At 46.2% G+C, this 23,809-nt stretch overlaps 1 protein-coding gene across 2 annotated transcripts in view; it reads left to right on the forward strand.

The window, feature by feature from the left end:
- Nucleotides 1-13,756: 13,756 nt before the first annotated feature.
- The window catches only part of Cd247 (CD247 molecule), a 74,417-nt gene continuing 64,364 nt past the window's right edge, over nt 13,757-23,809 (forward strand). Inside the window, exon 1 of one of the 2 annotated variants that reach the window (XM_076547918.1) lies at nt 13,757-13,993. In XM_076547918.1, coding sequence (XP_076404033.1) covers nt 13,933-13,993 — 61 coding nt within the window. In that variant the 5' untranslated portion in view covers nt 13,757-13,932. The remainder of the gene's footprint in view (nt 13,994-23,809) is intronic. The other variant, XM_006988125.4, reaches the window with a different exon arrangement.

The following is a 23,809-nucleotide window of genomic DNA, read 5'->3' on the forward strand; positions in this document are numbered from 1 at the left end:
CTACCAAGTGAGTTCCAGGAAAGGCGCAAAGCTACACAGAGAAACCCTGTCTTGAAAAACCAAAAAAAACAAAAAAACAAAAACAAAAACAAAAAAAGAATGTAGACTGCTCTGGCAGAGCCCACTCTGGCGTCGGCAGGCACAGCTGCCCATAACTCCAGCTCCAGGGAATCAAATCCCTCTGGCCTCTGAGGGCACCTGTACTCACGTGCTTGTACCCACACAGAGACACTCTCGTACACACAGCTAAAAATTCACAAACGTTTCTTCAGAAGACGTACCATTGAGCTTTGTCCCCTGTCACCTGTACTCATCTCCAATGACATAAGATTCCTTTTAAGAAGGTGTGGGGTGTCAAGCCACTGACCCCTTCAGCGGCAAAAAGAAGTTAAACAGGAGCCATCGTGTTGGAGGAATAGATGATAAACTTAACAAATCCAGCAAACGACTTCTCAAGACAAAAGTTATATTAAACAGGGAGAGTCTGTTCATTCAAATCAGTAACAATTAAAGGCGGTATTTTAACAAGGTGGGTTGGACTGCTTTCAGAGGTTCAGATGTGTGTTACAAAGCTTCGTGGTACCCTGCTCAATTGATGGTCACGTTTAACCACACTCTTAAACCAGCCACTTGTTCCGGAACTCCGAGGGAAGCACACTGCTCTTGCCCACTGCCGGAGAGCTCATCCTGTCCTAGAATTTGGGGAGTGCCTGGATCCAGGCTTTGTCACTGGCCCTTGGGTTCCAGCACGCTCTGTCGGGCTGGGCTGAGGCATTTCCCTAGTTTTCTCTCTCTGCCCACTGACAGTGAGTTCTGTCTTCAGCATCTGGCACCATGGACAAACTGTCCGTATTCAGGTCAGATCCAATTATCCCGAAGGGCAGAGTCACCCAGGTCTTCACAGCGGGCTCTGCACATTCCGTTATAATTGAACCTGTAGACTGTCTCCCGAGCATTCGGAATGTCCACAAGGGGGCACCAGAGACTACTGTTAAAGCCGATCCAGGTTGGGTTTTTGGGGTTTTGGTAGGTTTTCTTTTTTGCTTTGTTTTCTATGTCTTAGTGTCTCTAGACCGTGTAGTTCAAGGTATCTTCAAACCTGTGATGCTCCTGCCTCAGCTTCCTTAGTAGTGGAACGACAAGTGTGTGCCACTCTGCCGGGCACAGGGCCAATTTCTGCCGTAGCTGAGTTAGTTTAGCCAAATGTCAGGGTGTGACACTGCATGTCACTATGATGGTGACCCTGTAGTAAAGGCAATTCAGCAAGGGCAAGAGGTGAGATGAAGGTCTGGCCTCATGCTGCGGCTGGTGGCTTCATGGCTGTCACTTCCATGGGCTTTGCCTCAGACCTTGGGTCTCACACCTCACCTGCTGCAGATAAAGACTGAGCCCCCAGTCTTAGCTAGGATAAGGTGTGGATGAAAGCGTGTCTCCAAGAACATGCAGCTCCTGATCAAGGACATGGTGCCTTAGGCTGTGGCCGAGAGCCCCTGAAGCTGAAGAGCCCCTGAAGCTGCCGAGCCCAAGTGGTTGCAGTTGGTAGATGTTTCCCTGACCACTGTTCTAACCAAACCATGACTAACAATCAGATGAATCTGTCTTCTAGTCCAGGTTCAAAGCCCTTGGGATTGTGTGGGGATGGGGATCCATTATGAACTAAGGCACGCATAGTTCAGTGAAACAGGAATCTTCTGCATCGTGTGTCTTTCTCAGTGGTATTCAGACCAAGAATCACAAGGTAATTGAGGACTGCTTTCTTGTAATGGCACATTCTGTAGCTGTTTTAGTGCTGAGAAAATAATACTCTGTGGGAGCTTGTCGGCTGGTGTTTTGTGATGTTTTCTCAACTCTTCAAAACAGATGTTCTGTATTTTCATCTGAGAAGACAAATGATAAGTTTAGAAGAGAGTATGAAGCAATCGTTTTCTTCGGTTTTTCCCTTTGAATTGTAGGATACGAATATGAGAGGGAGGGGGAGAGGGAGGGAAGGGTGGAGGGAGGAAGGGGGGACGTGAGAAATGAAAGTTCAAGACTTATAGCCCCTATAGTTTGTAGTGGGTTGTTTTTACGCTTTGCTCTTTGAGGGGCTCGCCACCCAGCTCCCAAATAATCACACGGAGACTAATTCTTTCTTGTGAATACCTGGCCTTAGCTTGGCTTATTTTTATCCAGTTTTTCTTAACTTACATTATCCCATATACTTTTTGCTTCTGGGCTTTTACCTTTCTTAATTTCTGTATATCTTTTCTTCCTTTCTTATTGCATGTCTGGCTGTGTGGCTATGTGGCTGGTCCCTGGCATCCTCCTCCGCTCATTTTCTCAATAGCTTCTCTTCTATTTATCTTTCTGCCTGGCAGCCCCACCTATCCCTCTCCTGCCTAGCTATTGGCCATTCAGCTCTTTATTAGACCATCAGGTATTTTAGGCAGGCAAATTAACACAGCTTCACAGATGCAACATAAAACAAATGCAACATAAAAGAATGCATACATCTTTGCATCATTAAACAGATGTTCCACAGCATAAACGAATGTAAGACATCTTAAGATAATATTCCACAACGATGATTAGCCTAGTTGTTAGCATTTTGTGATTCTTTCCCATCTCTGATGAATTGTTGAAGGGTCATGCTGAGTACTGACCAGGTATCCCAATGCTTCCTACTAATCTTGAATTTGTTGTGTTCCTAGAAATTGTTTACAAGGATAACTTAGTAAAAGGCAAAAGACCTGTATAACCTGAAGAGAAGCCATAGTATTCCAGGGTAACACACACAATAGCTGCAGAATCTTTCCTCATAGCAGCATCCCCAGGCTACAGAATAGCCACCCATGCTCCGAGTCTTGCTGTCACGGGGATGCAAATCAAAGGAATTTAAACAAAGTGGAGGAGTTTGCTGTTCCTAGAATAAAACAGTCCTTCGGAACACCTTCTTCGCAGCTCTGCTTTCCTCTGTGTTAGTTTTAATTGCAGCCAGCAATTCTGACGACGCTTCCTGGTTGGATCCTCGTCACTCCTGAATAAGCAGCATTGTGTCTGAGGTGGGGGGCCCTCAGTGACTGAGCCCAGGTCCCGGGTCTGCAGACACGATGCTTTACTGGCCAAGACTTCATCATTTGTCCTTTCCAGGAGATGGGGGTCAGAAGCTTGAGGACTTGGAGAGTTTTGAAGGGGACGCCCAAGAGGAGGTCACCATAACTGACAGAGTCAGACAGGGCAGGCAAAGGCTGATGGCGATCATCACTTCAGTTTCTTTCTTTTTCTTCTCCCTAGTTACTTAACATTTCAGTTATATAATTTGCAGATTGTTTTTAGGGGTTGATACTAACAGCTCTGCAGACAAATTTCACAATGGTCACAATGCTTGCTCCATGCTGAATCTCACGGGGGGGGGGGGGGGGGGGGAGATGACGACGACACGACTCTACTGCGTTATTTTAATTGGCGAGTTTTAGGTTACCAGTAATATCTGACGTGTAAAGTAGTAGTGTGGGCTAGTGAAATAACTTCATGAGTCAATGTGTTCACCACCGAGCCTGATGGCCTGAGTTCAACCCTGGGACCCGTACAGTGGGACGAGACGTTGTACTGTGCCTGCCAGGGGCCATGGCATGTGCATGCCCCCCCCCACTCATTAAATAAATATATTAAAAGTTTTAAAGTGTTCTGTCAGCTGTTTTTCCTCTTTGTGAACTGTCGGCTTCTGCTCAATGTCCAGGTGTCCTTGGGGAGTCACTTTAATTTACTTTCTGGTAGCTCTAGGGGTTTGTCAACACTTGGTAAAACTGTTTTCCATTTGAATTACTTTAAAATCAGTAGATTTAAATTTTTCCATAAAGCAAATTCACATAATTGGATATTTCCCCCTTAACGTATTTAATTTTCTTTAACTTTAGCTCTTTGCCTTTGGGAAATTTAGTAAATGTCAGTTTAGGTTTTTTTCCATTTTGGGGAATTAATTTTTCATCCTCAGTTCTTCAATCTGCCTGGAATGTTCTTTGTGTAGAATGTTTATCTCTTTCTTAATGACAATCCCAAACCACACTCAGTTCTTTGAATCTGTTGCCAGCCTGAATCTGCCCACAGGTCTCTCAACAGCAGGGACAGACCATTAAAGACAGCGCTCCCCACTTAACCTGCTTGCAACCTGTGGGGCAGTCAAGTCTAGAAACACCCTGGGGTCCTCAGCTTGGGCCCTCAGCACTGACACTGGCCAAAGCCATGGCTCTTAAGAGTCTCATAGACTCAGACTTGGGAGGGTGTTTACTATGTGCACCCACGGGCTCACGTTCCTTAGCTAGAGTATCCAATCCCTCTCGCAACAAACACTTAGCTGGCTTTCTCAGCATCTGTCCCGTGTGGGGTGTGTGGTGGCATGTACACACACAGACACACACACACACACACACACACACACACACACACACACACACAGAGTCACCAAGAGTCACACAATAAATAGACAAATAACTGTAATTTCAAAAAATAAAAAGAAGTACTTGAAGGACGATAGCAAGACACTCTGACCAAGCCAGTCCGTTCTGAGAACGGCAGTCTAACATATTACATATGTGTGCTGAGAGTCCGTTAACACACACTCCTTGTTTGGTCACCAGGGGTCATCCGTTAAAGGTCTGCATCCCTTGAATTCATCTTGGTCTGAGTTTGCTCAGGCTGCCAAGACAAAATACCAGAGACTGGCTGGTTAATACACAGAAATGTATTTCTCACCATTATAAAGACTGCAAGTCCCATCCAAAGTCACACCGGCACCCTGGACTGACAGTGCCTGTACTGGGTGCTCATTTCCTCTGCAAGGTGTTTGTACCTTTGCCTGGGATCCCAGAGAAGGGCAGAAGAGAGGGGGACCTTGGGCAGTGGGGAGGAAGGGCCCTGCTTGGGCGCCTAGCGGGCCGTGGAAGAGCTGAGCAGGACGTAACTCAGCTAACATTGGGAACACAGACCAGGCTGCACCCAAACGCTCAAGGGAATAAAGAGACTTATTCAAGAAAACATGCAGTCTGCACAAACTGGGTCAATACATTTAATTTTATAAAATATATCCATGCATGACACTCTTTTTCTAACCCTAGTAACAAGCCCAAGAGATGGGTGGGGCACACGTGATTTATTTGTTTATTTTTAACTTCATACCCAAGCCGCGGATTTGCGTTTGTCCACACAATTCCACATCGGATTCCATAGCTCTGATTCAAGAAGGCAACACTAGAGGTCCCTGTGGATCCTTTAAAGAAATATTTTGCCTCATGTTTTGTTTTAAAAGGCTTGTGGTGTGGGGAAAAGCGGCAAGGGCCATGTGTTTGAAAACGCCGGGATTTTCACAGGTAGTTCTCTGACATCTAGATGCGGTGAGCTCTGAAGCCACACTATGTGTTCAAATCCCAACTCAACCGCTTAGCCTGCGATCACCAGGACTAGGTCGAGGACTAGACTAGACAGTGGCTATTGCTTAGTTATCTATCAGGGTGTGAACGACCCGAGGCCATTAGACAGATGGTAAGACCTGCGCAGAAGCAAGGGACCGGACGTTTTCTAAAAAAAAACCGACGCGGCCGTGAGAAGGTCCCAGTTGTCAAGTGTGCATTAGTGACACGCCCCCTCACTGTGAGTCCTATGGAAGTGGAGCGGATTGGAGACTCGGTCAGGGGTTCCGGGGTCAGAGCTGAGCTGCTGGACCACCAGCCCCCGAGCGAGGGAGGCCTTGGGAGTCCCGGAGCGAGGGAAGCCTTGGGAACTGCAGTTTGAGTGACAGCCGCTAGAGGTCGCTGTGGAGACACACGGAGCTGCTTACCTGGGCAGCCTTTGACCCTCTGTCCGGAACGGGAGAAGTTTGTCCTTCTGCTGGCAGACCCTCTGCCTCGACGGAATCGCGTCCCCCTTTTTGTCCTGATTATCATCCTTCCTTCCCTTTAAGGAAGCGGCCATCCTAAGGAGGGCCAAGGGTTTCTGACCAAGCAGTATCCAGAGGTGGAGCTCATAGGATTTTTCCTGGTCTAAGAGGGACCTGTTTGGGCGGCTCCCCCAGGGTCAAGGCTGGCTCACCAAGGACTTCTAGCCGCCTCCGATACACCGCACGAGGTCAAGAAATCTAGTCCTTTTTCGGGATTGACAAAAAAATAAATAAATAGAAAATAAAATGTGACCGCGTGAAGTAAGAAAATCTTCAGTACCATGGGATTGGGCTGAGCTGTGAGGCCCTGAGCCTGACCCTCCAATCTTGGACCAAAGCTAGGACCACACCTGCACGGCATCTGGAACAGCGCCCAGAGGAAGTTCACAGTGCCACCCTGCGCCTCAGCTAAAGAAAGGTATCACCTGGTGACGCTGAAGGCGTTGAGAGGCAAGAAAAATTATACTCAAACACAGGGTCCGGCCGTCAAACACTTTGTAGAGACAGAGAATTCAGGCCCTTCAGGGGCGCAGAGGCCCATGGACGGAAAGTGATTTTTGTTTTTTGTTTGTTTGTGAAGGGAAAGCTGGGACCAGATCTCAGGGGTGGTGCACCCCATAACAGCAGTAGGTCCGTGGCATCAGCTGCGGGGAAGACGTTGTGGAAGAATCAGAACTGGGCATGAAAACAAAGCCAGAGCCAAAGGCGAGGAACTGAAGAAATTCCCTCTCCGCCAGGTGTTGTGAGCGGCTTCTCGGCTGCCCTGGGGTCTTTGGGGTGAAGCGTTCTCATTTCAGAGAATGACTTTGTGTTTGCTTAGGTGCCTCGCGGCTGACTTTAGAAGGCTTCCGAGGCTGAACTCATCACAGGAGTCGGGGTTATCTGTTCCTAAGGAATAACGAGGCAGGAGCCTTGGGTCTGACTGAGTGCTCAGAAAGAATTAAAAAGAGGAAGCACACAGGCCCCTACTCGGGTTTGGTCTGCGCGCCTGCAGGACTTATCCACCACCTGCTCTTCTCAGTCTCCCACTCTTCACAAAGACCAAGGCCCACTCCTTTCCCCCAGCTACCATCATATCTAGAAGATTCTTGCCAGAGCTTCTGTGGTTAAACATTTAATAACCCTCTGGCATCCCTTCCCCACACAGTGACGGCAGTTATCGCCTCATCCGAAGTACTCACGTACTTTCCCCAGCATCCTCGGTTCGTAGATACACGATGCAGAAAAACCGCTAGAAGGCATGCTATCCATTCTTCAAGCAATGCAGTAAGCTGGGCGTGGTTAGCAAACTCAGGGCAAAGGTCAGGTGCGCCTTAACTAACCAGAAGAGTCTGTCCATCCAAAGCACATGTCCTTCCACTACCATGATGCTCCCGCATCCAGAAAACTTGACTTCCAGTCTTGATCTGGCCATGTGCCAGCTTGTGATAGTGGGTTAAAAAAATTCAAATTCCTTAACTATAAAGTGGACCGTGAACATCAGTAATGGCTGTCTTCCTGAGTCACCTAAGAAGATTAAAATGACAAAATGTGAAAATGACCTGCCAATGGCGGCCACCCCCTCCAGCAGGACAGGCTCACTCCCCAGTGGAACGTGTAAGGCTAGTGTACTGGCTGGTGGTGTGTGTCAACTTGACACAAGCTAGAGTCATCAGAGAGGAAGGAGCCTCAGCTGAGGAAATGCCCTCCATGAGATCCAGCTGTGAGGTGTTTTCTCAATTAGTGATCAGTGGTGGCGGGCCCAGCCCATGGTAGGTGGGGCCATCCCTGGGCTGGTGGTCCTGGGTTCTATAAGAAAGCAGGCTGAGCAAGCCAGGGGAAGCAAGTCAGTAAGCAGCACCCCTCCATGGCCTCTGCATCAGCTCCTGCCTCCAGGATCCTGCCCTGTTTGAGTCCTTGTCCCGACATCCTTCAATGTTGAACAGCAATGTGGAAGTCTAAGCCGGATAAACCCTCTCCTCCCCAACTTGCTTTACAGTGATGGTGTTTCATCACAGAAATAGAAACCCTAACTAGGACAACTCTCAAGAGCAATATTTAACAAGTAACCAATTGCTCAGCTCATCTCTTGATAGTACCTGTGTGATATTATCCACACTCCCAGCTTATTTTATTATCTTTTACAAAGTTTTTTAAAAGATGTTTTTCTTTTATTTCTTTGTGCAGTTTATTATTGTTGTTTGGTTTATTATGTTTATTGGTACACTTTTCCTCCGTTTTATCTTGCTGAATTAACAAAATGTGGTTTGATTTCCTTAAAAACAATTCATCTTTTGAGAGAAGGGTCAACTAAAATAAGCCTCCCAATAAAACTGGCCCAGGTCAATCACATCCTCAGTGGCCACATGTTCTCAGCATCTGTAACATCAAGAGCATTCCAAGTGCAAATTTCAGATTTAAAGTCAACTTTCTTAAGAAAAAGTTATTGGATCATAAAACGGAAAAATCCATGAAGCGGGCCTTTAGGCATGGCATAATCCAGGTTCTCAATGGGTGTGTTGAATGTTTTCTACACATCTCTTACTCTGCCCATCTCTGTGTTGGCTTCGTTCCTGGGCACAAGGGCAAAAGTCCTTTACTTGGCATGCCGGATGCTCACTGCTCCCCAGTGGCACCTCTCCAGGAGACAGGATGCTAGGGTGGCCTCCAAAATGTCCACACCACGATGCATATGCCAGTGCAACTTCCTTGATTGCAGAAAACCTGTGCCTGGAAGAGCTAGCGCTCCTGTGCTTCTCTTGGGACCCACGATAAAAGGAGAGGTTACCTTGAGTGGGTCGGGCCTAATCAGGCAAGCCCTTTCCCAGCAGACTTTCCTCCTGCTGGCTCTGGAAGAGCAAAGCAGAGTGTGCTGTGGTTGGCTTGGGGGAAAACTTCTGGGAGGCCATATGTTGTGGGATATTAGTTGAAGATGTCTTACATTCGTTTATGCTGGAAAATACTTGTTTAATGATGCAAAGATGTGCTTCATTCTTTTATGGTGCATTTGTGTAACTCTGTGAAGCTCTGTTAACTTGCCTGTCTAAAACACCTGATTGGTCTAATAATGAGCTGTATGGTCAATAACTAGGTAGGAGAAAGGATAGACAGGGCTGACAGGCAGAGAGAATAAATAAAAGGATAAAAAGAGAAGGAATGAGAGAAAAGGAGAGGAGGACACCAGGGATCTGCCACCCAGCTACACAGCAAGCCACAGAGCAAGAAGTAAAGAAAGGTATATAAAATAGAGAAAGATAAAAGCCTAGAGACAAAAGGTAGACAGGATAGTTAAGAAAAGCTGGCTAGAAACAAGCCTAGCTAAGGCCGGGCATTTAAGAAAAAAAAAAGTCTGTGTATTTATTTAGGAGCTGGGTGGTGCTCCCCTCACCAAGAGCAAAGAGTAAAAAATCAACAACTACAGCCATATTGCAAGGAGCTACAGGTGTCCTCTAGAGGCTGAGAGAGTGATACCTAATCAGTGATGATCAAGAAGACAGGGACCTCGTTCTTGTAGCAGTAAGAAAAATGTCCAGTCATCAGTGAGTTAGGAAGAGCAGCTGAAGCTGCAGATCCAAACCATAGCCAAGCCAACACCTTGGCCTTAGCCCGGTAAGTACCTAGGCTGAGGGCCAGCGTGCTGTGCCCAGACTTCTGGCTTCTCTCACTGTAAGATTATAAGTCTGTGCTGTTTCAGGGCACTATGTTTGTGATAATTCATTATGTGGAGAAAGCTAATTTAATTTCCCCAAATCCCAACACATAAATTAGACTCACTTGGCTGCCAGTGACAGAAATTGAGTTTGGGGAACAAGCAGAAGCAGGTTTTCTGGAGCAGTACTCACAGTAGTCACATAGCCCAGGCAGCTCCCTGAGTGAAGCCAAACAGGACCAAGGAACTGGAGATCTTTCCAGGCCAGAGTCCACTTTGAAGACTTTATTTTTGTTTGTTTTTTTGCTTTTTTGAGATAGGGGTTATGCCCTGGGCTGGTCTCCAACTTACTTTGTGGTTGAGGGTGACCATGAGATTGTGACCTAAGTGCTGGAATTACCGGCCTGACTCTCGGCACACAGCCACTTTGGAATTCTAAGTAAGTGGGCTGGAAAGATGACTTAGCAGTTCGGGGAACTTACTGTTCTTCCACAGGATTTGAGTTCAGTTCCCAGAGTCCACAGCAAACAGATCACAATCACATGTACCTCCAGTTCTAGGGGGACTCAATGCCTCTGGCCTTTTGGGGCAGCCTATAGGCATATATGCATCCTCCCTCCCCTACACACATATACATGTAATTAAAGAAATAAATCTTTTAAAAAAATTCTAGGGAAACAGCAGCTGAGTTGCTTTACCTGCCAACCTCATCAAAATTATAAAAAGTTGGGGGCTGGGATGTGACTCAGTAGAGTGCTCGTCTACTGTGTAGGAACTTCTGGGCTTGATCCATACTCTCCACCCCCCATAAACTGAGCATGGTGGCACACCCATGCATTTGGGAAATAGAGATAGGAAGCTAAGAAACTCAAGGTCATCTTCATCTACATAGGAAGTTACAAGCCAGTCCTTGCTACTGCCCCCCCCCAAAAAAAAAGATTATAGAGCCAGATGTGGTGGCAGAGGCAGCCTAGTCTACAGAGAGAGTTCCAGAACAGCCAGGGCTACACAGAGAAACCCTGTCTCTATTTATAAACAAATAAACAAACAAATAAATAAATAGTGCTTGCTGAGGGAAATGATTTGCACCAGCCTCCTGCTATTTGCTGGTCCCCCTCGGCTAAGGACTGTGGACACAGCCTGGGTCAATACACTAGGGCAGGTGCTGGACAGGCCTCTGGTGGAGAAGCCTTGGGGGGTGATGGTTGCCTCTGGAAACAACAGGACAGACAGATGAACCTTGGTATGTGAGAACTCTAGTTAGCCCACATTTTAGGAAACACCTGATAGTACCTCACTGCAGTTTTGTCTTATTCATAATGTCCAGCATCTTTTTATCTCTTTATCGGTCATTGACATACCTTCTTTTGGGGACTGTGTATTTAAACCTTCTGCCCATTTCCCTAGCGAGTTATCTTACTATTAAGAAAGAATTCTTTAGATATTCTAGATAGCCTAACAGATGTGTTTGCAAATAATTTTCTTTCCTTATGGCTTGCTCTTGTGCTTTCTAATGGCATCTTCAGAAAGATGTTTTGATGAGACCCAGTTTATCATTTTCTTATATGAGATGTGCTTTTGTGTTTTGTTACAGACATCACTCACCCATGTTTCATTCCAGCAGTGTTACTGCTTTGGATTTTGTGTTTACATATATGATGCATTTTGGGTAATGTCTGTGTACAGCATGACATAAGAACAGTGTATGTCCCCTCATAGATAATCCAGTTGATCTAGTATGGACCGCTTACTTAAAAGTCTATCAATGTGCTACTGAAGTTTTCTTTTACTTTTATCTAAAACAACTTGACTAATTGGATGTGTAAGTCTCCTAGCCCAGCACTAGCCCCGCCTGAGCCTGCTTGGAAGTGAGATCAAATATGATTGGGCACGTTCAGGGTAGCAGAGCTGATAATGTCATAGACACCGTTTAGCAATGGTGTTCATTCCTAATGTTGGGCTAGCTGGCCGATTATTTCACATCCCTTACATTTTATTTGTTCTAGCTTTATTTTATATTGGGAGAGAATTTTTGTGTCACAAATCCACTCTTTTAACACGTGCACTTCAGCGGTTTTTAGCATCTTCAATTCTCTGGCACATGATCATCTAATTCTAAAACGTTTCATCGTCCCCTGCAGAAACCTCACAGCAGCCGTTAGCTCGTCCGATCGCCTGCTCTCCTCGGTTCCTCGGTTCACTAATCCACTTTCTCCTGGATTTGCCTCGTCTGGCTATTTTATATAAACAGTCATACCGTAAGTGGCCTTTTTAGTCTGGTTTCTTTTTCCCCCGTGCCTGAAGCGGTAGCATCTCACAGTACCTCGCGTCTTTTCATGGCTGTTATACCCCATTGTTTGACCCCCCACGACCGCTTGTCCATTCCTCAGCTGTGGCGAATTGTTTCCAGTCTGGGGTCATTATACATAATGCTGTCAAGATCGTTTCTGTACGCGGCTTCTGTACAACATATGTTTTCAATTCTTCCGGGTCTATACTTGGTAGTTTCTGGGCCATGTGGTAACTCTGTTTAACATTTTAAGGAGCTGTCAAATTGCTCTGCACAGGCCCTCGCCACTTTCCAGCGCCAGTGGCAACATCAGTTTCTTCTCGTCCTCGTCCACACAGACATTGACTGTTGTGTTGTCCTGTGGCTCTGTGGTTTTGACATGCATCTCCCTAGTGACGAGGAACACTGAGAGTCTCTCATGTGCATGTTGGCCATTTGTCTATCTTCTCGGAAGAAATGGCAGTTTAGATCTTTGGCTAATTTTAATTTTTTTAACTTATTGAATTGTAGATTTACTTACATATTCTGAGTACTGGACCATAGTCAGTTTATGATTTGCAAATACTTCCATTTACTCTGTGAATTATTTTTTAAATTTTCTTCCTAGTTCCTTTTGATCCATAGAACTTTTGAAATTTGATGATGTGCCTTCTGTGGTCTAGCTATTCTTACACGTCAAGTTTTTCATATAAACTCTGGAATCGGCCTATTTTTTTAAAAAAATTTGTTAACATATTTTTAACATTTATTTGTGTAAGTGTGTATGTCTGTGTGTGGTGGGTGTGTCTGTATGTGTGTGTGTGTGTGTGTGTGTGTAGTGTGTGTCTGTGTGGTGTGCATGTGTGTATGTGTATGTTGTGTGTGTGTGTGTGTGTGTGTGTGTGTGTGTGTCTCAGAGGACATCTTGCAAGAATGAGTTTTTCTCATCCACCATGTAGGCTTTGGGGTAGAATTCTGGTTGTCATGCTTGAAAGCAAGTACCTGAGCCATGGCTCTGCCTCCAGACTTGATAATATTGTCTTTCAATTTGGTAGATTAATTAATTAATTTAGAAGTAACTGTGGGCTTAAGAGAGATTTTTTTTAATCAAAGGAGAAAAGCTACATCTTTCTTTCCACAGTCTCAGTCTTGTCTCAAAGTTTGTTTTACATATACCTCTCACAGCTCTTAGTTCTGCTTATTTCTCAGTTTTAATTTTTATTTTGTTTTGAGGCAGTCTTACTAAATAACACAAGTTGGACTTGTACTATTAGTCCAGTCTGACCTCAAACTCACAATCCTCCTGCCTCAGCCACCTGAGTGCTAAGATTTACAGGCATGCACACTATACCTAACTTTTAATCTTTTTCTTATTGTAAATGACTCCAAGGATGAAATGCATTAGACCTAGGTTTGGTGGCACATGCCTGTAATCCAGACAACTGGGAAGCTGAGGCAGGAGGATCGAGTTCAAGACCAGCCTGGACTGAACAGTGAAATCCTGTCTAGGGGGAAAAAGAATTTTGAAAACGAAGTGAGCTACAGTATTTCACGCTATTTATGGCCTGAAATGAAGCCAAGTTCAGAACTATACCTCCAATGATCCCTTTTCTTTGCCCTTTAGATTAAGAAGCCTGAAGTCTGGAGATGCTGAATGCTTCAGGCAAGGTCACAAGGCGACCAGGGAAGTGGCGATCTCCACATTTAGCCACCCTGTCACTCCTCCGGCCTCCACAAGGGCCAGTGTTCTTACGTGCACTGGGAACTTAGATATGCCCAGGGTCCGACTTCAGCAATCGGGAGTCAGGCACAAATGAGTCAGGAATCAGAAGAAAATAAAGTACGTAAAAAGCACAGTCAAATAGAAGAAAAAGCAAAATTCAGACGGATACACATTCTTACACCCTAAACCCCAAACCTCCAGAGCTTCCTGCCTGTGAACCGAGAGGGGGAGTGTGAGCGTGTCTTGGCGTAGCTGGCAGGTGCTGTCTCAAAGGCCCACGGTCCTCCACTTCCTGGGGTGGCAGCCACAGAGCAAAGCCTACAGAGACTCCTTCCACACCTCCCTCTCTCCCATCCTCCCAGGCTCAGCTGCCTCTGGGCACCATCCTGGACCGGTAGAAGATGAAGTGGAAGGTGGCTGTTCTCGCTGGCATCATCCTTCAGGCGCAGGTCCCAGGAGCAGGTAAGGGTGCTGTTTCCGTGGCTGGGCTCTTTTCGAGGCTCTTTGTGTGCTTGAGTGGCAGCAGACGGGTGCGGAGGACCTAGGGTTTCTTTTCAAACCTGTCCTCCCAAAGTCCATGGACCGAGGGGCAGGACCGGGTTGGGTCCCACGCAGGTGCCTGTCCTGTGACAGCCATGCTGGGTACCAGTTCAGTGCCCGCTGTTTGAAAACACAGTTGTAGGTTGTCCATTGATAAAGAAAGAGGAGAAAGTCTGTGGAGGGAAAGGGTGAGGGGAAACGAAGCAAAGAGCAACCGAGGCAGGTCGGCGTGGAGAGAGACAGCGTTATCGACGGAAGCCGCGCGCGATCGATCGGGAACACCAGCTAGGCCGCGCGCGCTCTGTTCTGCCTTCCAGATATCACGTCTCCTTCCTTCCCCCTCGGGTTGTTATTGCCACTCTGGCCCGTTCTTTCCTCCTTTGCCAACAAGTGACATTACCATGGTCAGTCGGGGAGGGTCCTAGCCTGTGGCCCCGGATGACCTGGAACACCTTGTAGGGGTAGAGCCAAGGGGACCAGATGGAGGCAAGTGTACCAGGAAGCATGTGTGTTGGTGGCCTTTTGCAAGGCACAGTTGCCACTTTCTGGCCCAGAGACTCAAGTCTATGGCCACCCTCTCAGTGCTGTCCCCATGCCATGGCCGCCAGCCCTGTGGACACACCCATCTCTGCCTCCGTGACACACTCACGCGGCTCCCTATCGGACCCAAGCAGCCAGAGACAGCGACAGAAATGCCGGGAACAGGGAGGAGAATACATGCTAAGTCCCGGTCAGGAGTCACAAGCAGCCCAGAAGAGAATTTGTACCTGTGCTCACTGCAGCCCTCGGAGGCCTGGCTTTTTCTGCATGGTGTAGCCTTAGCACACTTCCTAGTTCAGACTTGGGGTGGGGAGGGACGTGGTGTTTTTTTCAAGAAATGGGACAGTGTCTGTTTGACTCTAGAGAAACAAAGGATGGTGCCTGTAAGGAGCAGCCTTCCTCCATTTTACAACTCGCCTCCGGTAGTTCATGGAGTGGCAAGGTTGGGAGGGCAGGAACGGCCACCATCATGGTTGCTAACCACCAGGGAACACAACAGCGCTGGGCTAGCACCGCGGGGGGGGGGGGGGTTGTGAGGGCTCCACAATCGGCTTTTCTGCATGCTCATAGTGCTCTTCTCAGAAAGGGCCTGGCGGGTATGACTCACAGGGTACTGTGGGGTGATACCTCCGGAGAGAGCCCACAGCAGCCCTGCCTCATGGGCAGGGGCAAAACATTTTCACAGCCTGAGAGGTTCACTAACTTCAGGGCCAGCTGCGGCAGGCAACAGTTCTGGACTGGGCGCTGCAGGCTCCCAAGAGCTGGAGGGAGGAGATTGTCAACCCTCTCCACTTCTATCTGCTCCTCCCTGATCCAGGTCGGCAAGCTCTGGAGCTCCAGTAGGAGCTTAGGGGAGTTAGGGAGAGAAATGAAGGGTGGCTGGGTTGGTGGTGGTTGCTGAGACCAGTAAACAAACCCCACCCGGAGGGCAGGAGGCCTGTGGCCATTTCCACCAAAACCCAGGAGGCCTATGCCTTTCCCATTTGCGTTTCTTTGGGAAAGCCTAGACACTGGGGTCTAAACAAGTGTTGAACTATCAGTCCACTAAATGTCGCATGACCATGTCCAGGCCCTGAGGCAGGAAGAGCTAAGATGGAGTGCTGGGTGGCACAGAACATGTCTGTCTGCCAACCGTCAGCTTCTTGGTCCTTCTAACTGCCCCCACCATGGCGAAGAATGAACCCAGGGATCAGTACAGTCTTTGTCCACTCTCTAGTGAGGAAATGCATCTCCAGTGTGAAGCCTCGGGTTTGTAAGAAGCTCTGCTTCCAAGAAGGCAGCAGGCAGGGGCATGCCAATCATAATGTTTCCTAGTAGCAAGTCCCTAAGCAACCTAGTGGATCTTGATGCTCCTGGGCCTTGTTAGGTTTCCTCTAAAGCAAAGACACTAATGCCTTCCTTGCAGAGATGTGAAGGCAAGAAGTGAATGTCATGTTTCACATATAGAGATATACATGTATATATATGCATATATGCATACATACATGTACATAAAGGACAACCAATAAACAGACATTGAACTGATTATTAGGAGCAGGAAATGGAAACATATGGCTGAGATTCTTAACTTCTAAAGCACCAACAGGCATCTCCTCTTCAGAGTATGCAACTTGTCCCTTCTCTGAATTCTGGGCACACCGACACCAGGACAGAAACCCAGTGGTGGGTCCCCTGGCAAATGTGGATCAAAACCTGGGGTGGACGTAGGATGAACCTTGCATCTACGATTTCAGTATCTCCAAAACCCCGTGTAGGAAAATGTTCCTTCAGAGTGAAAAACGTAAACAGAGAAGAGGGGGGAATTCAGAGCAAAATACACACGTAGTCAACATGTTCAGGGTGACCGCCCAGCTCTGCTGGCGTGGCTGGACACTGACTAGGGAGTTATAGACAAATACCTCCAACACCAAATCTTGGGTGATGCTTCTGGAGGTGGACTTGAAGGAAACGCAAGTGATGGCGTCGATAGTGTTTCGTAGATGGCATTTTCGCCGTTTCTTTGGCCCTCCAGTCGCTGACTGTTTCCAAGCCTTCCGCTTCACTTCCCTACTTCAGCCCTGCTCTGCCTCGGTAGACTAGACACTACATTTATTGCTACAAAACACCTCCACTAACAGCCCTGAGACTTCAGCCTACGTTTATTAAGCCGCTCTATTCATTTAGCATTATGTTTAGGTTTGCTTTTATTCTTTAAAAAATAAGACTAGCTGGGTGCATGGTGGGGCATGCTTTTAATCGCAGCACTTGGGAGGCAGAGGCAGGTGGATCTCTGTGAGTTCAAGGCCAGCCTGGGCTACATAGTGAGACACTACATAAAAAAAGTAAATACAAATAAGATTCAATTTTCATTGAATATACACCTTTTCTTTCAAAAGTCACCCAGCAGGTATGTGTCTTCTATTTCCATTTAGTAGGTTCTAGGCACAGCAGAGATTCGCTTTAGATTCAATTAGTATAGGCACACAATTGGAGAATACCCTTTCCCCCTTTCTTTTATATCTCTAGATCAGGTAACCAATTAAATAAAGGTCAGAAATAGTTCAGATTGATTTTTTTTTTAGTTCCACTCATGACAAAGCTACTACTTTGACAAAATGACAACCAACGGGAACAAATATTCAGAGAATGTGGTTGAAAAAAAAATTAAACCATGCCATTCGACCTGTTAGCTGGAACCAGTCACTTTGCACTATGTGTGGATAGTGACCACAGTCCCCGAGGACGGTGACCACAGTCCCCGAGGACACCCTTATTTGCTCTGAGACACATCCCCAGTGCTCAGCACAGTGTTTAGAACATAGTCAACGCACAATACATAGTCCAGTGGTTTTTTGAGTGAATTAGAAGGTGAGTGGGTAAAGGGAGTCTCCATGTTTTCACACAATTAACTTTAATGCTTTATTAGGTGGCCTATTGGATTTGGATCTTTCCTCTCGACAACTTAGTATTAAACAGTGAATGTTACAAACAAAACTAAATGAAAAAGTCAGGAATTAAAGAGGCAAAGGTGAACAGAAGAATTCAACATGAGTTACAAAGTTAAAGATTTTAAAAGGCAATTATTAAAGTGTTTGTGTTCAACCGTATGAAATTCTACTGTTAAGTTTTGCTTGTTTTGCTCTGGGGGCACTAGCAGTACCTCATGCATGCTAGGCAAACACTCTACCACTGAGCTATGTCCCCATCCCCCCACCTCCATTTTCTCTTTTGTCAAGATCTCACTAAATTGCCCGGCCTGCTGGACTATTACTCATTTTATAGTCCAGGTCAACCTTGAACTGGCGACGTTCCTGCCTCAGCCTCCTGGTAGCTGGTGTGGCAGGTCTGTGCTGTCAGACCCAGCTGTTTATTTTGGACCTGGAGAAAAGATCATTTCAAACGGCTAAACTGACATTCTGTCTTAAAGCTAAGCAAATGCACTCTTTTCTTCTCCTGCTTTTGCTCCGATGCTGGAGAAAAGAAGGTGATCGTTGCTGGGGATTGATGATTAGCAAACTAATGAAGCAATAAAAGTATCACCAGAGTAGATGATTTTGTAGATCATAGCTTGAATCACAGTCCCGGGTGACTTCCATGTTTGGTCCTCATGACCACTTTGCAAACTCATGCATCATGCTTTTTCCAGTATTTCCTTCTTGGCGGATGTTTAGGCTATTTCTAATGCTTCTTGTTTTCAGGAAAAATATCCATGTAGCTTTCTTTATTGGCGCGCGCGCGTGTGTGTGTTTGTGTGTGTGTGTGTGTGTGTGTGTGTAATTCAAGACGGGCGATTAAAAGAACAGGTCAACAGAGCGTTGCATGGGGGACTTCAGACTCAATCATCTTTTTGAGAAAAGAATGTGACTTTCTCTCCATGACCATGTACACATGGTTGTGTCTTTCTGGATCATGCTGTATGGTGAAGGAGAGCGGAAACTGTGCAGGAAGGAAAGGTCTGGATGGAAGTCGGGGTTCTTGCGTGGCCTCTGTCAGTCGGTGAGGGGCCCACCTCAGCTTGTTCCTTCCTAAGATGGCGGGGGTGGTGCCCTCCTCACAGAGTGGAGATAGTGTTCAGGAGTGGCCAGGCTCAGAGTGCTTGGGAAGTGTGCCTCAGTTTCCCAACTTCCCAGTCTCCAGAGTAGAATATCATTTTCCCAGCGCAGCAAGGCGGGAACCCGGCTAGAGTGTGCTTTCTTTTTCTTCCTCTCACTAAAGTGCGGAGTAAACTTGGGCAGAAATGTCTCTCTGAGGCTTCATTTTCTCACATGCGCAATAAAGAATGATGAGAACTGTTGAAGATTCCCTTCAGCTACAAAATGAACTACCCGTGGTCGGACATTGCGAAGGTTTTAGGAAGGCTTTCTCACCTAGCCCTCTAGTCTCACCCCACCCTACCTCACTGGTATTGACTGTCGGAATTTGAAGCATAATCTTTTTTTCTACCCAGAACTCCAAATGCTGCTTCTGGTTGGGACTCCCACCCTGTCGCATTGTTTTAAACTTGGTAGGCAAGGCCTCTGCTTTGAAAATGCCAACATCTTCTGGCTTGTTCTGTGCTTACATACCGGCTGCAGATTTACTGGGGGCCATGCAGGACTTGGTTGGTGAGAAAGAATATTGATGTGTGAAGTAACTGGATCGCAGTGGTGGACATGCGTGGACACTCCCATGGTCCCTCGTCTGTTGGCTGTGTGCTACTTAGTAACAGTTTCAGACTCCAGGAGGAAAGTAAACAGAAAGTTCTAGAATAAGGACAGTCAGGATCCAAGCTCATCCAGATGGCTCTTTTCTTGAATACCATCCTTGGTGTTTACAGAGAACACTTGTATGATCTCGACTATCTTGTGGCCCATAGCTCAGAAAGTTGTCGAATTCTCTTCCTATAAGTAAAGAAAATGAGTCTTGGGATGGCGGCATATGCTGGTAATCCTAGCATCTGGAGGTGGACAGGACCAGGGGGTCGAGCTTATCCTTGGTTATACAGCAGGTTTGAAGCCAGAGTGGGCTACCTGGGACTGGTCTCAAATAAAAATAAACATAAAAATACGGAGAAAATTACTTTCAAACATCTGGTGACTTGCTCAAGAGGAGGACTGGGCCTCAACCGTATTTTCTCTGGTCCTCGGTTCACAGTATGTGCTGGAATACTCTCCGTGGCTGCCCTGCCTGTGTGCTATTGATTGGCGTTCTCACACACAGGAAGGCTGAGTTCTGAAGCAAGACTTTAAAGAATTCCCCTTAGGAAGTGCCTCGTTCTATTTTCTTTTCAAATTTTGAAGTAAAAAAGAATCATTTTGACACTGAATATCTTGGTTTGGTATACAGTTTTCTGCTGACTGGGGAATATGGGCTTGTTAAGAACAGGACTCTGCTCATCTTTGACATATTATTATAGATCTGGACTCATATTTTCCCCAAACCTAGTAAACCCATATTTTCCATTCTAGTCTTAATAAATGTAAGCATTTGGGGAGGTTTCCTTGAGAGAGACATACCTCAGTTCGCAGTTCAATCCATTCCTATGTGTGCTCAACCCCCCTCCTACCTTATGCATGAAAAGTAAATTAAAAATGTAAATTAAACCATATTTGAGAGGGGCTGGTCCCAAACAATTGACTAAATCGATCTGTTAGAAATATATCTTGACCCAGTGAAAAGTTTTAGGGGTATTTAATTCTTTCAAGGAATAGGAGGACAATGTTAGACATCGATTCTAAAGTGAACTTTTCAAAACTAAGTCCCCAGAGAATGGCAAAATTGTCAATGAGTGACAAATATCTTCAATCAGTTTGCAATTACATCTACATTTAGCACCGAGCAGTGCATCTGCCTAGGCTATGTTCAGGGAGAGCAAGGCTTTGTGCTGTTGATGGGCAAAGTAAGGGCCCCTAAGAAGGCTGATGCTTGGAGCAAAAAGCAGGAAGCCTTGCAGAGCCAGACATGCAAATATCCCAGTCTCCTAGAGTGACCACTTCAGCGGGACGTTTGTCCACGCAACAGGCTGAGGCACTGTAGATGCTGTTGCCTTAGCCTCCCTGTGGCGATGGGAAGACAGCATGGCTCAAAACATATACTAACACCGCCATCACTGCTTAGAATTAAACAATCCCCACTACTCTCTTGCTGTAGAGACTGGAAAGCCAGCCATGCATACCGGTATAGTTTGCCTGTTCTTCCTGGACCCCAAGTGATGGTGGGAGAATCCAAGAGAAGAGTCACAGGGGAGGGAGAAGCAGAGAGAGTCTGGAGAGGGGGAGCGGAGAACAATGCATCCTATTGTTCAAAGGGAATATGGGGAGTGGGATAGGGTGATCAGCCTGCTTCAGGGAGAAGCAGGGAGAGCCAGATGGACTTGTTATGGAATAGCATAAGCCTAAGTGCTGTGGGTTCAAAGCTCAGTGTGGATGCTGGTGAACATACCTATCAGGGCATTTATCCCCATGCTCTGGTGGGCGCAAGTGTCTATGCCCTGGTGTTCATACACAGACGAAAAACATGTCTTCACTCAGTGTGGTTTTTGGATAGAATCTAAAGGGATAGATAGCATCCTCATAGATGCAGAGTCTAAGGTGATTTTGTGTGTGTGTGTGTGTGTGTGTGTGTGTGTGTGTGTGTGTGTATTCTGGTATGGGTGTATTCTATATGAAGGTATGATTGTGTTAGTGTATGTGTTCCATGTGTATACTCTTCTGTATGCTGATGGACATATACTGGTATCTGCAGGTATGTGTATATGTGTATATCACCTTGTGGCCTTGTGTGTATGGTATGTGTCTTTAAGAGGAGCTGTGACAGTCCCAATCCCCTGGAACTCCTGTCCCCAAAGTAAGCCTGGCATTTCCTTCACTGCACCTCTCTCCACCTGGTTTCCAAGATTGAAAATGCTAACTCCACCTTACTCTCACCTGGAGACCCTGCCCATCCCAACACTAAGCCCAGATACAGAAGGAGTCCCAGACACATAATCATCACACATATCGCATTAAAATGGCAAAATAAGGTGGAAAATTGTTGTTCTCGGAACTCAAGTTTAAAAACACCACACAAATGTTTCCCTATCGTGAGCTCTTCTCAGAGTTTGAGGCCAGTACACAGATAGTTTCAGGAACACATAATGATGATCAGAAAATGTCACCAGTTCCCCACATTCTCACCAGTTCCTTCCACAATAGTCACCGTGTGTTTTGGGGCAAAATAGCCAACGTACATTTGATACTTCTTTTCTTGCAAGCGCTCCAACCAGGTAGCCCCTAGAGAACTGCCTTGGCCATCAAGGCAGTTGGTCAAGCTCGTTTATTTTTGGTATCTGATTATCTAAGCTACCTGGCTAATTCCATTATTGATTAACAGTCATTAAATACTCTGCAAGTATCTGTCCCATAGATGATTGGCCCGACCAGCTCATGGAGCAGGTCCATTTCTTAGAGTTGGACATTCACAATGCCGGAAATTATATTCTCTGTTTTTTTTTTTTTTTTAAAAAAAAAAAAGAGTCTCAATGTGGCTTCCGGCACACTGCTGTATGGTCTGGCCTCATTTCCATCATTTCTGTCGACCTGTGCTAATTTCCACACTGAGTTCAGTAGCAAAGAAAGCATGTATGGATGGAATGCCACCCAGGACTGTTTTGAGTTAAACTAGAGGGCTTCAGAAATTCCTCCTTTGATTTCTCGGAGCAGAGAAAAATCTTTGTCTTTTCTCCCACTTAACTATCAGGGCTTCAAAGCCCAGACCCATATAAAATACACAAATGCTTTCTAGACAAAATGAATCTTGCCCGTTTTCTTTGGGCTTCGCTGGGAACAATAAAGATCGAACTACAAAAGGTTGGCAAAGAGGATTATTCTTTTTCTTTCTATTACGCATTGAGGCTTCAAAAGAGCAACCCAGAAAGTCAAATAATTGTATCCACCACTGTTCACCCATCCATCTCCCTGCTGACCTGTCCTGTGAAATACCCTTGAAAATCTTGGCCGGCTCTCACCTGCCCGTTGCAAATGCTGCTTTGTTAAATGTTCAAGTCTGTAATTCCGTGAGAAAGACCTGATAAAACAAACTCCATTTCAATGGCCACCTCATCAGGGAATAGCTCTCTGGGCTGGGGGTGCTTCTAATTTTCGGAGCTTTGAAGTCTCTGTGTTGGGAGGGAGCTACTTGAAGACTTGAAAATGAGCTGCAGGCGAAGTCCTACAAATGTTTGCTACCCAAAGGGGCCAAGGTGGACACCGGAGGAAGACTTAAGAAACAGGGTTTTATCTCCATGGCACTTTCTCGATTGCATTGATTTGGAAAAGCACATTCCTTTCTTTAAATACAAAGTTTTAAACTTGAAGCTGGTCTAATTACTGGTTTCCTTTCATCTAGCAATTCCTCACAAAACTCTTGTCACTTTGAAGGGCACAAAATGGCTCCTTGACACCAGAGACACAGAGAAGATTGGGCTGTGTAGGGATTTTTAACTTCGGGATGGAATGTTTTCTAGCAGCGTCCAAGTCTGGAATTGTTTTGGTTTTAAATAGCAGAACAATGGTCTGTCAACTGGCCAGGCATCTAAAGTTCAGGGCAGAGTGACCACGGAAGAGAGCCCCAGGTTGCTGGCTCAGGAAGAAGGTCTAGTTCTCTTGGTTTGGAGTGTTGTCCCTAAACAGTCTCTTCAGACACATCGTCTCGCTTGGGTTAGGGAGACGGCTATGTGGGCAACGTGCGCAAACATGGGACCAGAGTTCGGCTCCCCAGCACCCACATAAAAACAGGTGGCTGTGTGCACCTGTAACCCCAACTCTGGGGACAGATACGGGAGTCCCAGGGGACCACCGGCCAGCTCTCCAATTGAGCTATAATAGTGAGATCTAGGCTCAGTGAGAGACCCTGTCTCAAAATATAAGCTGGAGAAGGGATGGAGGAAGATGTCCTGACATCAGCCTTTAGTGCCGCCAAGCACACTTGCACACACGCATATGCCACACGTGCACACAAGCGCATTTTGCCTCTGCAGATGTTCAACTGAAGTTCAATACGTGTGCAAGTAACCCAAGTACTTTGTTATAAACATGTGTACGTGTAGACGATGCTAGCATTATGATAGGGGAGTTAGGCTGAAAAGGGGGAAAATATTTACTAAGTAACAGGAACCTTCACTCACTGGATGGGGCCTTTGGAAAACTTTGTGCAAGAGAACATAACTATCTAAATGCTTAGTATACTTAGGAGAATGTCATT

The sequence above is a fragment of the Peromyscus maniculatus genome, chromosome 11 (genome assembly GCF_049852395.1).
Source record: "Peromyscus maniculatus bairdii isolate BWxNUB_F1_BW_parent chromosome 11, HU_Pman_BW_mat_3.1, whole genome shotgun sequence".
Lineage (NCBI taxonomy): Eukaryota > Metazoa > Chordata > Mammalia > Rodentia > Cricetidae > Peromyscus > Peromyscus maniculatus.